The 16,477-nt window shown below is 40.9% G+C and overlaps 1 protein-coding gene across 1 annotated transcript; it reads left to right on the forward strand.

The window, feature by feature from the left end:
• The first annotated feature begins 1,872 nt into the window (after nt 1-1,872).
• c1qtnf6a (C1q and TNF related 6a) lies at nt 1,873-16,215 on the forward strand. Its single transcript, XM_071906397.2, has 2 exons — nt 1,873-2,080; nt 15,668-16,215. The coding sequence occupies exons 1-2, from the start codon at nt 1,873-1,875 to the stop codon at nt 16,213-16,215; spliced, it is 756 nt and encodes a 251-aa protein (XP_071762498.1).
• The last annotated feature ends 262 nt before the right edge of the window (nt 16,216-16,477 follow it).

The raw sequence follows: 16,477 nt of genomic DNA on the forward strand, positions 1-16,477 counted from the left end.
GTTCGACCTAAAATGATGATGCAGGTTCAGCCGTCACAATTGTGTGGAAAATCCTGCAGCCATAAAAAGGAATAGATGCATTCTGGGCAGACTGCACTTCATTACAACTCTAATCAAGCATTGTCAGCATTGCTCTATCTATCCGCCCTCTATCCCAGCACTTATATATCTCACTCTCACAATCTACAAGCTTGACTTTTCCACTCAGTCCGTTCTCTTACAAAGGAGGTTGGTCATATGGGTCGGGGGCTGACGTGAGCTGAATCAGCCGTGCGCATGCTGAGCAAAGGCAGAGACAGGCTCTTGCACTGACTGCCTCTGGATATGACTCTTCAAAAGTCAAACCCTTGGCATAACTTGTGAGGAGTCACCCTTCATAGGCTAATTGGTGGTAAATTATGGCTTGTCTGAAGGGTAATTTTGAGGGTGATTTATGATCCTTGTAGGCAAATTTTTCCCCCAGTTATTTGTGTAATTTTCTTTACTTTTGGGATTTGGATGAGAAGCACTCTAGTTTTTATTGGACTGGTGTTTATTATGGAGCCTCGAGGTCCCATTTGCTCTTTCATCCCAATTGGGTTAATTCTCTACGGTTGTGTTCACATATATGGGCAGAAATCATGGTATTTCCTTATTAAATGACCAATGATATGCAACTGTGAATGCATGGCCAACCCATAAACCCCAGTGGTTTCTGTTGCAACAAGGCTTCATTCCCTTCTGCTCTTTTTTCCACCATTCTTGACTCTTCTCTCCTCTCTTTAGGCTAGTAAATGTTTTCTCTGGCTCAGGATCCCAGATTCCTCTCTCCTTCTTTCCAGCGGTCCGGGAATGACATCTAGGACACATAATGATCCTTTTTGCCGAACAGCTGCTTAAAGACAGATATTTTAGCGAGTACATGTGTTTTTACGGTTTAATGGAAGAGCTATTCAACACCCTCAGATTTCACCTTATTTGACATGTTAGGATTTTGAAATGTGTTTTCAGTGTGTGAACTAATGATTCTTTTTTTTCTGTATGGAGAATAATATGAATATAGTCAAATGTACTATTACCTCATTGTCTACACCCAAACACTTTTTCGTCATTATGGTTGGGGCCAGAAAGCAATAAAAATGGATGACCTTACATGATTCCCACTCAGTGTGTTAACTCTTAACCTTAAACTTTCATATTCTGTTCCTCCCAATTCAACTTGCTATTTTATAACAAATGTCTTGATTTCTTTAATGGAACGCAAAGCTGGAAATACAGTCATAGGTCCCAGAATAGTTGACTGGCTGTCTATTGGCCCCAATAACCAGGAAAGCACACAAAAATGTCATTTGCTTAAAGTATTGTCTACAATAGCAGTGTGGTGGAGCACTTCAGTGTTAAGCTTCTACTTCTCCCTTTTACCTTATTACCAATGAGGTGATAAACACATTCACTTCAAGCAATTCACTTTTGATTTTTAATGTGCTCCTTAACACTTTAGATGTAGCCTCACTTTTTGCACACTTGCTACACTGCTGCAACACTAGTGCAACACTAGTGCTCCACCCTCAAGTGGACTTTTTTGGAATGTTTTGATGTGCTTACACAGGGGATAGATGCATGGAGGGGGACTGCCACTGTATGACATTTACATTTATATTTAGGCATTTCACTCACGCTCTAATCCAGAGAGATTTATAGTGACTGCAACTGTAGAATAAGCTTAAATATATATATATATATATATATATATATATAAATATATATATATATATTATACTAAATCACCAACATTTCGAGGAACCTGTAGAAAGGAATTCAAAGGTCAGAGTTTCAAGGGTTTTCTTTCCCGATCATCTGACAGTATCCTCTGCTCTCGCTTCAGGCACAGCCATGTTTGGTGTCCTCCTCCTGCTCCCTGTCCTTCTGTCCCTCTCCTCCCCGGTGGCTCCGGTGCCGCCCCCCAGCACCCCTCCTGCTCCCTGCAGACGCTGCTGTGATCACCTGGAGCCAGCAGAGGGCAGCGCAGAGCAGCCTCCCACGGCAGGGCTCAACCACATGCCGGAGGTCCGCGCCTACATCAACATGACCATCCTCAAAGGTACAGCGGTGTGCTTCAGGCCGACGAGTAGAATGGACGGGATAGGGACTTGACTGGTGTGTCGTGGGAATCTCTCCTCGCACGTGTTTGTATTGGTTTTAACTCTGTGGGTTCAGGTCAACTTTAAACCCCACTGCAACTTCCTGTTGTTCAATCCCTCATCCCTCTCTCTTGCTCTCTCAACACACACACACACACACACACACACACACACACACACACAAACACTATAATTATACTAATAGTAATAATAAACTTTATTTGTGTAGTAACTTCTCAAAGTGCTTTGCAGAGGATAAAAACAAGCAACAAGTGAAAAGTAAAGTGATTCAATAATAGAAAAAAACAAAGTCCATGAATTGGTACAGAAAGCAAGTTTGATTATAATTATTATAATAAGTGATTTAAAGACTGAAATGATTTAGCTTGCCTAAGCTCGTCAGGTCAGTTGTTTCTACAGCATAGGGGCCCTAACTGAAAATGTTTGGTCCCCTTTGGTCTTGAGTCTAGACTGTGGAGCCAATAGAAGGGCTCTGCTTAAGGATCTCAAGGTGTGTTCTGGCTTATAAGGAGTTAAAAGATTGTAAATGTACCAATGTGCCAAACCATGCTGTGCTTTAAAAGTAAGCAGTAAAATCTTAAAATCAGAAAAAAGGTAACCAGTGCAGGGAGGCTAAAATTGGGGTGAAATGATCTCTATGTTTAGTACCAGACAGACGCAGGAAAGGAACTTTTGAATGAAGCACAAGTAAAGGAAGTGTAATAGTCTAAGCGAGAGGAAATAAAGGTGTGAATGTCTTTCTCCAAGTCAGCTGAGGATAGGATTGATTTAAAGTCAAGTAAACTTGAATTGTATAGCTCTTTATCACAGTTACTCTCTCAAAGGGCTTCACAACACCCACATCATGAAACAAGAAATAAAATGACACCCCCAACCTAAGACCCTCAATAGGAACAAGTCAAAATTGCCACCCCTAGGTTCTTAGTTCCCAAGTTTACTGTGGAAAATAATGAGCCAGGGGCATCGTTCAGCTCTTCATGTCTTGAAGGCACTCATGCAGACTGTCAAGACAATTGGAGTCAGTGGACTTTAAAGGGACTTTAAATTGGGTGTCATCTGCATAAGCATACATTATGTTTGTGGATAACATGGCCTAGAGGGAGCATGCATCGGGAGAAGAAGATGGTGCCTAGAACAGAGCCCTGTAGGACCTTGCAGGTTATGTATTGGGAGGAGGAGGAGGTGTTAGCTATTGAGACAGCTAATCTTCTACTAGCTGTAAGAGCTGAACCTGTCTTGTATCTGCTGTCAAAAGAAAGTCATTCAGAAAGCAGTCTCAGTGCACTGAAGCGGTCTAATACCAGATTGGAATTTGTCAAAAATGATTCAAAATCTTTCATCTTCAAAGGATACACTTTTTTGAGGTTTTGAGAAATAGTTCAACTTTCTCATTGAATGCACATGATGACAGCATGCTGAATGTATTATGCAGAGTGATATGCATAGTCTGTTATACCATGCCAACGACAGCATGAATTCTTAAATTGAGGTGTTTTCCCCTACAAGTGGCTCTGTGAAAGAAAGTGGGGTTTAGTGACAAGCTTCACTGGTAATGTAGCAGAGACTTTTAACTTAATAAAGATGCAATGAGGTTTTCACATATTTCATTTCTTGAAGTATAAATGTTGATTGATTGCACAAGAGCTGAAACTGAATTATCAGCAATCAACTAAAAAAAGTAGTCACGCCCTGTGCTTGCACAAGTTCCAGAAGCCTTGCTATCATTGAATTAGTGGTTTTGTTTGTGTAAGCTAATATAAAGATAACAAGATTATTCATACTAGATGTCCCGCTCAGCATAGTTGGTGCTAACAAGAACTGTCAGTAGAAAGCTTAGCTTTTTGACTGAAGCCATGTTGTTGGATGTGTATCGGCTGTGAACTCTGACAGTGTGGCAGTTCTGTCAGCCTCTGGATTTATATGAACTCTTACCGTCTTCATATCTTTTCATATCTGTGTTTGAGTATGTGCGTGTGTGTGTGTGTGTGTGTGTGCATTTTTTTGTATGTATATGTGGGTATGGGGATGTGCATGTTTGAGTGTGAAGCACACTATCTATTCATCAGTTGCTCTTAGAAATGTTGACGACTAAAAAGAAGACATTACACAGAAAATGCACAATCAGCATGTCGCTAAATATTTCCCTTTAAAGATAGCAGGTAGCATTTTATGACTATCACCATTATAATGTATCTGACATGCCAACCCAGTTTTAAGACGTCTAAGCAGAATTGCATGTATTCCAAAATGTTAAGATTCAGAATCTTTCATTTTCAAAGGATACACTTTTGGGGGTTTTGAGAAATAGTTAAACGTTTTCATTGCATGCACATGATGACAAAATGCTGAATGTATTATGCAGACTGATATGCATAGTCTGTTATACCATGCCAACAACTGCCCCTATAAGTGGCTTTATGAAAGAAACTGGGATTTAGTGACAAGCTTCAGCTTCACTGATAATGTAGCAGAGAGAGTTAACTCAAGAAAGATTCAACAAGGTTTTTAGATATTTCATTTATTGAAGTATAAATGTTGATTGATTGCACAAGAGCTGAAACTGAGGCTGCGCTTGCACGGGGTGCAAAAGTCTTGCTATCATGAAACTAGTGGTTTTGTTTGACCTGATGTAAAATGAGGAAACACATTTTTTACCATTAAGCTAACATAAAGAAAACAAGATTATTCATACTTATCTGCTTTCTTTCATGCTATCAACCATTTTAGAAACCCTGCATTAGTGTTACTCAACACCAAAGAAGCTAATTAGCAGCTAATAAATGAGGCAGTACGTATTTGATTCTTTGTTAAAACTGAAAGATGTGAAGCAGGAATGTGTGAAACGTGGAGTACTTTATGTGTATATAGGGTACAGTAAGCTTATGAAGAGTCTTAAGAAAGCTTATAGACCCCCCCCACACACACACACACACACAAAACAACTCGTATCATCCCAAAAGGCATCAAACTTTATTCATATTTCATTGTAATACAGTCACTGTAAGACTATAAACTATATGACTATTGTAAAATGTTGAAAAAATACATTTCTAGTCGATCCATTTTTACATGAAATGACAGACTTCTGACTTCTCCTGATCTCATTGTATTGGTGACATTTTACAAGACATTCTGAATGGGATTCACTGGTCCAAGTGAAATGAAACTTATCCTTTGAAATTTGTATGGAGAGCATACAAATAAAGTTACATATAAAAAATATAAAATGCAAATGCAAATTTCAAAATGATAACAAATAACAGCTATTTTGTAAGCAAAGTTATTAAGATAACTCAACTTTAATAGAAACCTATAATGACAACAGTCATTTAATGATAATAGCCTTCAATTTGTGTTGATATCTCATTTTGTAATGACACTCTTCATATATAAATGTTTGATAATGATATACAGTATATGATATAAATGAAAACTGAGCAGAAAATCCTAAACAGTGTGACTCACTATCAAGTAAAATATCTACAAATATCTCCTCCAGGAAACTGTTAAAGCTCCAGCTTGGATACAGAAGTAAAGCTGAGCAGGCAGTAAGAACACATTTCATTTACATTAAAGGTGCACTATTCTAACCTTCATCATGATCATCCTTATCAAACTCCTCTTCCACTTCCTCATCATCATCATCATCATCATCATCATCATTAAACAAATCAAGATATCAATATAGACAGATAGCCCTGTAAGTACACAATTGGAATAGTATCATCAAAACACAAGTTATTACAGTCTACTACATAACAAACTTAACAAAAGAATATAAAGGCTAAATATGAATTTCTTACATCTTACTTGATGCAATATGTACAGTGTGTGTGTCTATGTCTGTGTCTTTGTCTGTGGATGGGTTTTCAGTTTTTAAGGCAATTTTAGTTGGTTTTGTTGTGAAATTTTCATTTATGAGCATACAAAGTCTCTTCCCACTGCTGTCCCATGCCGTCCGACTGCATCTCTAGCCTCCTCTCTCCCTCTGGTCTTCAGGACCACAGCGACCACAGCGCAGGTTAGCCCAAGCAGGCCGCAGCTCACCAGTGAAGCCCGCAATGCAAAGAACGAAGAGTCGATGCCAAAGGGGTCCTGATAGATTAAGACGATCTTGTTTGTTGATGCACACATATTCCAAGCCAGCTCTTTTCTGTCATAAACAGAACACCAGTACTCCCCTCTGTCCTGTAGCGTGAGGTTAGACAGGATCAGAGTGGTGTAGGAAGAAGACAGGTTAGCCCTCCTCTCCAGATCATCAGGAAGCTCTCTGTAGTGGCTCAGCGAGTCCAGAACAACACCATGATGGCGGGCTGTCCGTACGAACCACACAACACCTTGTTTCTCTTCTAGGTCGGAGTTGCAGCTGAGATTGACTTCCCCTCCCACTGAGAAGAGCTGGATTTGAGGTTCAGGCTCAAGGCAGACCAACAGACGGAAGCTTCTGCCATATTTAGCACGACATTCAAAACTCCCTGAATGGTTGAGCGTAAGGGATGGGATGACCAGGGAGTAATTCCCAGTCTCTCTTCCATCCACCATGTACATCTCTTGTCTTTGGTCGGTGTCATTACTCTTTGCATCGAACTGGTTCTGGGATGTCAAGGGAGGATCTTGTAGAAAGTTTGTAAACCACTTCTCAGGTTCCCCATTAGAGTCAGGCTCAATGCAAGGCAAGACAGCCTTCTCTCCCACTGTGTGATATAAATAGACATAATTTAAAGCCAGGTATATCTCATGGGTTCCAATGCAACTCTGTCCATCCAGTACCAAACAACTGAAGCTGGTTCGCCTGTCATCATAGGTGATGTTGGAGATGCGGAGTGAGGAACTGTTCTTCACCAGCTGAACTGGGCCCCCCAAAACCTCCATGAGGGGGTTCAGGGATCCAGTTTCCTCTGAAAATATTCTGCTCCAGCCCCAAGGCCACGATGACTTCCACCTGAACCACTGGACCGTCAGGTTGTCAGCTGCTCCAGCTCCTTCACAGTGCAACTCTGTTGACAGTTCAGCACTGACCAAGTGCTGAACATTGGGAAACTGAACACTGCAGACTACGAGTCGGAACCGAAACATATTTGATCTGGTCGACATTGCGTACTGTCCAGAGTCAGACTCAGTCAGGTTTAGGATTTGGAAAGATCTACCAGAACTCCCAGAGCGAATTCGATTCCCCATGCTCTGACGCAGTGCAGAATTATTCCGAAGTCGGCCAAATCTCCTCCATAAGGTTTGGGGTCCTTCAGTTGTGTTTTTAATGATATAGAATCCATAGTTCAGTACTGGAATTGAACAATATCCATCCTTTCCTTCTAGCAAGTAGATGTCCCGCTCAGCATAGTTGGTGCTAACAAGAACTGTCAGTAGAAAGCTTAGCTTTTTGACTGAAGCCATGTTGTTGGATGTGTATCGGCTGTGAACTCTGACAGTGTGGCAGTTCTGTCAGCCTCTGGATTTATATGAACTCTTACCGTCTTCATATCTTTTCATATCTGTGTTTGAGTATGTGCGTGTGTGTGTGTGTGTGTGTGTGCATTTTTTTGTATGTATATGTGGGTATGGGGATGTGCATGTTTGAGTGTGAAGCACACTATCTATTCATCAGTTGCTCTTAGAAATGTTGACGACTAAAAAGAAGACATTACACAGAAAATGCACAATCAGCATGTCGCTAAATATTTCCCTTTAAAGATAGCAGGTAGCATTTTATGACTATCACCATTATAATGTATCTGACATGCCAACCCAGTTTTAAGACGTCTAAGCAGAATTGCATGTATTCCAAAATGTTAAGATTCAGAATCTTTCATTTTCAAAGGATACACTTTTGGGGGTTTTGAGAAATAGTTAAACGTTTTCATTGCATGCACATGATGACAAAATGCTGAATGTATTATGCAGACTGATATGCATAGTCTGTTATACCATGCCAACAACTGCCCCTATAAGTGGCTTTATGAAAGAAACTGGGATTTAGTGACAAGCTTCAGCTTCACTGATAATGTAGCAGAGAGAGTTAACTCAAGAAAGATTCAACAAGGTTTTTAGATATTTCATTTATTGAAGTATAAATGTTGATTGATTGCACAAGAGCTGAAACTGAGGCTGCGCTTGCACGGGGTGCAAAAGTCTTGCTATCATGAAACTAGTGGTTTTGTTTGACCTGATGTAAAATGAGGAAACACATTGTTTACCATTAAGCTAACATAAAGAAAACAAGATTATTCATACTTATCTGCTTTCTTTCATGCTATCAACCATTTTAGAAACCCTGCATTAGTGTTACTCAACACCAAAGAAGCTAATTAGCAGCTAATAAATGAGGCAGTACGTATTTGATTCTTTGTTAAAACTGAAAGATGTGAAGCAGGAATGTGTGAAACGTGGAGTACTTTATGTGTATATAGGGTACAGTAAGCTTATGAAGAGTCTTAAGAAAGCTTATAGACCCCCCCCACACACACACACACACACACACACACACACACACACACACACACAAAAGACAACTCGTATCATTCCAAAAGGCATCAAACTTTATTCATATTTCATTGTAATACAGTCACTGTAAGACTATAAACTATATGACTATTGTAAAATGTTGAAAAAATACATTTCTAGTCGATCCATTTTTACATGAAATGACAGACTTCTGACTTTTCCTGATCTCATTGTATTGGTGACATTTTACAAGACATTCTGAATGGGATTCACTGGTCCAAGTCAAATGAAACTTATCCGTTGAAACTTGTATGGAGAGCATACAAATATAGATACATTTAAAAAATATCAAACACAAATGCAAATTTCAAAATGATAACAAATAATATGGAGCTTTTTTCCTATCTTTATTCAAGAGCGTGGTCTTTCAATTTGAGAGCATGATTTATTGATTTCACGTTCAGATTTTGTAATGTTTTCCCTCAAACCCTGCCCTCGCACTCAAATAGCCCCTGCTTGTGCTTAGATTTGCTCTGCTTCTGCTCAAACTGTATGCTTGCACTCAGATATAATGTTGCTTGCACACAGATTTCCTGCGCTCCAGCTTCAGCCCTTCTCCTCGCACCGCTGCTTCTGTGCGCTCGTGAAACGTCTGCTCTCGGATTTCTGCTCTGCTCTCGGATTTTTTGTGCAACAACCCTGTCAAAATTCCCCAACCAATAGAATGCCAGGTGTAGTGTTGACCAATGAAATGATCCCTGCCTCGTTGCGGGCGCGTTCGCTTTACTTCTTAGAGCGTCCCGTACGGGCGGTTACTGTTTAACCGGGTTCATCCACTGCCGCCCTCCGGGGCTTTATTAAATACGACTTTTGGAATAAAAGGACAGTTAATGTATATACCAGCGCCCGTACTTTTTCTTTTACTATAATAGCTACATAAAATAGTAGCCGTATAGCACACCGGCCTCCCGTCGGTGTGCTAGAGGAGAAAACGACGTCACCTTCATGACTCAGGGGCGGGAGTCTCGCGGATCGCTGGCCAACATGGACCACCAAAGTCAAGGACCTCAAGTAAGTTTTTTATTTTAATGGTGCTATTACTTCCTTCAAATTGAATTGGTTAAGTCATATTTGCGGCACAAGAATATATCCATGATAATATGCTTGGCTTTCAAGTGTTGTACGTTATGGGAACACTGTTGCTAGGCAACTAACAACAAAATGGACATCGCCATGTTTCTTTTTTTCCTGTATTTTAGTGTTTAGGAATGGGAAAAGTACCAACAGCAAAAGTAACCAGCTAACACATTAAGACAGTAGAAAACAAAAGTAAATTCAATGAGCTACTACATTTTAAAAACGCAGTTGGTGTGTTGTGTATATATCCTTCTCTTCAAATGATGTTTACCGTTGCTGTGTCAAAGTCTGCTCTATCAGAAAGGTTTCACATATTGGAAATACGGTAAACACGTCCCCACTTGCAGGTATCATATTCATATCTGTAACATATCTACAATTAAATCAGTTACATTGCAGACATTAAGCACTAGCTTTCCAGTTGAACAACGAGAGGTCTGTTACTGTTAAAGCTGAGAAAATCCTTAAGTTGTGTCACAGATATTATTCCAATTTATTCCAATCTCGGGTTAATGCTACAGCGTGATACACATTTAGCTACTCATAATTTCTCTGGGTTTGACTGGGTTTATAAGCATTAATTAATGGCTTCATTAATTGTTAATAAATCATTTACTAATGCTTTAAAAATCATTTAGAAGTCATTAATAGGCAATGTAACTGATTTAATTGTAGATATGTTACAGATATGAATATGATACCTGCAAGTGGGGACGTGTTTACCGTATTTACAATATGTGAAACCTTTCTGATAGAACATATTATCATGGATGTATTCTTGTGCCGCAAATATGACTTATGACCAATTCAATTTGAAGGAAGTAATAGCACCATTAAAATAAAAAACTTACTTGAGGTCCTTGACTTTGGTGGTCCATGTTGGCCAGCGATCCGCGAGACTCCCGCCCCTGAGTCATGAAGGTGACGTCGTTTTCTCCTCTAGCACACCGACGGGAGGCCGGTGTGCTATACGGCTACTATTGTATGTAGCTATTATAGTAAAAGAAAAAGTACGGGCGCTGGTATATACATTAACTGTCCTTTTATTCCAAAAGTCGTATTTAATAAAGCCCCGGAGGGCGGCAGTGGATGAACCCGGTTAAACAGTAACCGCCCGTACGGGACGCTCTAAGAAGTAAAGCGAACGCGCCCGCAACGAGGCAGGGATCATTTCATTGGTCAACACTACACCTGGCATTCTATTGGTTGGGGAATTTTGACAGGGTTGTTGCACAAAAAATCCGAGAGCAGAGCAGAAATCCGAGAGCAGACGTTTCACGAGCGCACAGAAGCAGCGGTGCGAGGAGAAGGGCTGAAGCTGGAGCGCAGGAAATCTGTGTGCAAGCAACATTATATCTGAGTGCAGCATACAGTTTGAGCAGAAGCAGAGCAAATCTAAGCGCAAGCAGGGGCTATTTGAGTGCGAGGGCAGGGTTTGAGGGAAAACATTACAAAATCTGAACGTGAAATCAATAAATCATGCTCTCAAATTGAAAGACCACGCTCTTGAATAAAGATAGGAAAAAAGCTCCATAAAATAACAGCTATTTTGTAAGCAAAGTTCTTAAGATAACTCAACTTTAATAGAAACCTATAATGACAACAGTCATTTCATGAGAATAGGCTTCAATTTGTGTTGATATCTCATTTTGTAATGACACTCTTAATATATAAATGTTTGATAATGATATACAGTATATGATATAAATGAAAACTGAGCATAAAATCCTAAACAGTGTGACTCACTATCAAGTAAAATATCTACAAATATCTCCTCCAGGAAACTGTTAAAGCTCCAGCTTGGATACAGAAGTAAAGCTGAGCAGGCAGTAAGAACACATTTCATTTACATTAAAGGTGCACTATTCTAACCTTCATCATGATCATCCTTATCAAACTCCTCTTCCACTTCATCATCATCATCATCATCATCATCATTACCATCATCATCATTAAACAAATCAAGATATCAATATAGACAGATAGCCCTATAAGTACACAATTGGAATAGTATCATCAAAACACAAGTTATTACAGTCTACTACATATTAATAAAAGTACATAAAGGCTAAAAATGAATTTCCTACACAATGCAATATGTACATATGTACAGTGCGAGAAGAGGGTCTCATACACACACACACACACACACACAAATGTGTGTGTGTGTGTGTATGTGTGTGTGTGTGGATGGGTCTTCAGTTTTTAAAGTGATTTTGTGATTTTAATGACTTTCCCCTCTGTTTAGTTGTGAGATTTTCAATTTTTCATTTCATTCATACAAAGTCTCTCTCTCTCTCTCTCGCCCTCTCTCTCTCTCTCTCTCTCTCTCGCTCTCTCTCTCTCTCGCCCCCCTCTCTCTCTCTCTCTCTCTCTCTCTCGCTCTCTCTCTCTCTCTCTCGCTCTTTCTCTCTCTCGCCCTCTCTCTCTCTCTCTCTCTCTCTCTCTCTCTCTCTCTCTCTCTCTCTCTCGCTCTCTCTCTGCTACCCGGAGAGCTGACTGAGATTGACAGATCGGACTGGGGAACCTCAGACAGGCTGAGACCCCGACGTTAACAACCGTCCAGCTGCACTAACACTAGATGAACACCCTACTTCTCCTCCCCCTGTCTTGTTTTCCCTTCTCTCCTCTTCCCTATCCTTCCTCTTCCTACTCATCCTCCTCTTCCATCACTGCTGTCCCATGTCGTCCGACTGCATCTCTAGCCTCCTCTCTCCCTCTGGTCTTCAGGACCACAGCGACCACAGCGCAGGTTAGCTAGCCTAAGCAAAGGGGTCCTGATAGATTAAGACGATCTTGTTTGTTGATTCACACAAATTCCAGGCCGGCCCTTTTCTGACATAAACAGAACACCAGTACTCCTAAATATTCGCTAAATAGTCGCTAAATATTATTTCCCTTTAAAGATAACAGGTAGCATTTTAGGACTATCACCATTATAATTTGTAGCCCTAGTGGTCTGCACCTTGCTTTCAATTAGGATTTTCACTTCTTTCTGTCATAGTGTCATAGTTTCATCATAGTGTTTTATAATTCCACATTTGTACATTGTGAATAAATAGACTAAATTAAACTACTGTGGCAGATTTAGGGAAAACCCTTCACACAGCAGCTGTAATTTGCAGTGCACCTACAGATAGCACATTCAACTAAATTGCACAGTAAAACCCGACTTCCAAATTGGCTGGCCAACTGAATAAGCCTGATGCATTAAATATGAGGCAATGCAAATTTAAAATATTATTACTAAAAATTATAAACTGCTGTGTTAATCTTGAGGATTATAGCCTACATGAAAGGCTCAAAGATCCACTCTGGAATTTGAGGAGTTCTATTTCAAATTGCTATTTATCCATAAAAAAAAGCATTACCTGAAGTTCATCATTCAACATTTCTAAAATATAGAGGATATGGTCTGTAAAGGTGTTATCTAATTGTCATCCAAGGAACTACTATCGATTACCAAGTATCATACAAGGTTTTGACTTTGTGCTATCAATCCTTTCTCAGAGTAGGTATCACTTTCTTTAAACGGGGGAAATCTAATTTTGGACCAGAACTCTTCATCTGTCAGAAGTAGGTCAGGCTGGGTTGACGTGTTGGGATGTACCAGGTCATGGATGAATGCATTTCATTTTCCATTGCAAATGGAAAATATGCTTTTGGCAGGTTTCGGATCCTATCGCTGCTAAAATAATCAGGCCTACTTCGCTCCGAGGTTTACAAACGGTACAAGAGACGTTAAGAGCCTCAGCTGAACCCTCGGCACACCAGTTGGCTGGTGTCTTGCCTGGGAACCAACACTCTAGTTGTGGCTGTCCTGGGGCTTAGCATTTTCCTCATTCAACCAGGTTTAGGGCCAAGTTTGTGAGTTCCTCCCCATTCTGATAAGTCTGCTGCTCTCTTAGATCAGGTTTTGACCTGACACTGAACTTGCTTTTGTGGCAGGGAAAGAAATCTTTTGTTTGAGGTTTGTGGGTCGGTTGTACGTGTGGGAGAGCGAGACACAGAGTGTGAGGGGGAGCATACTGTGGGTTTTCTGAAATAATGTAGAAATGTGAAAACCTCAGCGTTCATTTACTGCAATGGGAAACAGCTATGAAGGAGTCTCGTGTGTCAACTAGTTCCCACAGAATTTCTTTATGTGGAATTTCGGACCATTTGCAGATTCGGCTGACAGCAGAATTCCAGCTCCAGACCCTTAGCTGTTTCTGGCCAGTTTCACATAGTTTCAATAAAATTCCAGGCCTCACGCCCAATTATATCCTAAATCAAGTCAAACGAAAAACCTCATCAACTAGCAATACTGTTATATCCTTGAACTGAATTGAACTGGCTTAGTGGTTGGCGCTGTTGCCTCACAGAAAGAAGGTCCTGCGTTCGATTCCTGGCCGTTTCTGTTGGGTTTCCTGCTTACGCTCTGGCTTTCTCCCACATCAAGTCAGGTGAATTGGAGACTCTAAATCATCCATAGGTATGAATGTGAGTGTGTTTGTCTGTCTATGTGTGTGTTAAAGGAATAGTTCACCCAAAAAGGTCCTGAGCTCCACAGCCGAACGGTGTTGAAGCCTCCTCCAAAACAACTGAAGTTGCTGGGGACCTGACCTGACCTTCACGGTTAAAAAAAACCCCGGAAAATAACCATAAAATGGCTCCATGCAGCTTATGCAGCATAATGCAAGTGTCCAGAAGCCAAATGAAGTGCCTTGAAAAGACCTATACATTTACATCATTCTAGCTGTTATTTCAAAATATGTCACATTTGTGCGCGCCCGGCCTCAATAGGTCAACTAGCTCGAATTAGCAGAAACAAGACTTCTGGTTTCAAAATAAAAGCGCAAGATTTGAAAATAGGTAGAAATACTGTTTTAAACCAATTACTTTGTATTTAATCGTCAAATTCAGTAAGTCAGCACCCATATTAATGTTTGATGTCCACAAAAGTCTCTGTTCTGTCTGTATTCTGCACAGTATTACATGTAGCATTTATAGTTAAAAATGGCACATTTTATGGCATTTTTCATTATTTTGACATCAAACATTTACACATGTAGTTCTCCTCGTTCTCGTATCTCGGGTGTGCGCAAACGTGAACTTTTCAACGGCTAGAGTGGCGATTTCAGCTAAATAATGGTGTAAATGTCGGTCTTTTCAAGTCACTTTGGGATCGTTTGGCTTCCGGAGACTTGCATTATGCTGGACGAGCTGCATGGAGCCATTTTATGGTTATTTTCCGTTATTTTTTGAACCGTGAAGTCAGGTAAGGCAGGTCCCCAGCAACTTCAGTTGTTTTGGAGAAGGCTTCTACGCCGTTCCGCTGTGGAGCTCAGGACCTGCTGCTGTATGGACTAACAAACTGCACCTGAGTTCCAGCTGGCATGGGGGTGAGTAGATAATGACTGAATTTTCATTTTTGGGTGAACTATTCCTTTAAGTTAAGAGTGTCTTAAAGCTTTGCAAAGAAATCATTGTTTTTTTGTCTATAGAATCATCTATAGATCAATTTCAAGGACCTTTCCAACATGGATAGTGTTTTGGAATAAAATCCTTCAACACCAATCTTTATGCCTTCTGTTTTTTCATCCTGTCTGCAGAAAGCTTGTATGACCTTTTCTTTCTTTCTGTCAATGACAGCAGACATTGTCTTCCTAGTGGACTCTTCAGAGATACAAGGATTCTGCAGGACGTCACTGCCAAAAGAAACACAACATTGAGCTAATTTTATATATTATGTTACTTGTGCGATACTTAATACATGCATACATATGTGAAGTGTTCAATATTTGACCTTGTCTGTGACAGTTTGTGACTGCAGATCCAGAAGCATGTAGGGAGTTCCCACTGACCTCATCTGTCTGATGTTTTAAATCATCCCACCAGTTAAATGTCTGAAAACGTCCAATATAATTTTTATTCTACATTCTCATTCTCATACTCATGTCTCACAGGTGACAAGGGTGACCGCGGCGACAGAGGGACACCAGGTAAAGCCGGACTGGAAGGCCCTCCAGGCTCCAAGGGTCCCGTGGGTCCGAAAGGCACTAAGGGCCAGGCTGGACCTCCGGGAGACCCCTGCAAAGTCCAGCACTCCGCCTTCTCCGTCGGCCGTCGCAAATCCCTTCACAGCCTCGAGTACTACCAAGCTCTGGTCTTCGACACGGTCTTCGTCAACCTCCACGGCCACTTCGACATGTTCAAGGGGAAATTCTACTGCTACGTCCCGGGGATCTACTTCTTCAACGTCAACATCCACACCTGGAACTTCAAGGAGACGTACCTGCACATCATGCAGAACGACGCGGAGCGGGCGATCGTCTACGCCCAGCCCAGCGACCGGTCCATCATGCAGAGTCAGAGCCTGATGCTGGTGCTGGGGCTGAACGACGAGGTGTGGGTGCGTCTGTACAAGAGGGAGAGGGAGAACGCCATTTACAGCGACGACGTAGACGTCTACGTCACTTTCAACGGGTACCTCATCAAAGCCAGCGTGGAGTAAAAAAGAACCAGGGAGGGACGTTAAACTGGGAGAGGCAAGGCTGATGTTTAAGCTGTTAAAGGCCAGTTTTATGGAAGACAAAAACAATGGGCTGACTTGGGACCAGCATAGTACTATTCATTTTGTTCTCTTCTTCCTTTGATACTTAAATAAAAACACATTCAGCAGGTCCCACCATGTTCTCAGAATCTCCACATCCTCATGACTTTGGGCAATACCTCATTGAAAAAGTAATATGATACTCAGTTCAACTCAATAGCCT

The sequence above is a fragment of the Centroberyx gerrardi genome, chromosome 7, assembly GCF_048128805.1.
Source record: "Centroberyx gerrardi isolate f3 chromosome 7, fCenGer3.hap1.cur.20231027, whole genome shotgun sequence".
Lineage (NCBI taxonomy): Eukaryota > Metazoa > Chordata > Actinopteri > Beryciformes > Berycidae > Centroberyx > Centroberyx gerrardi.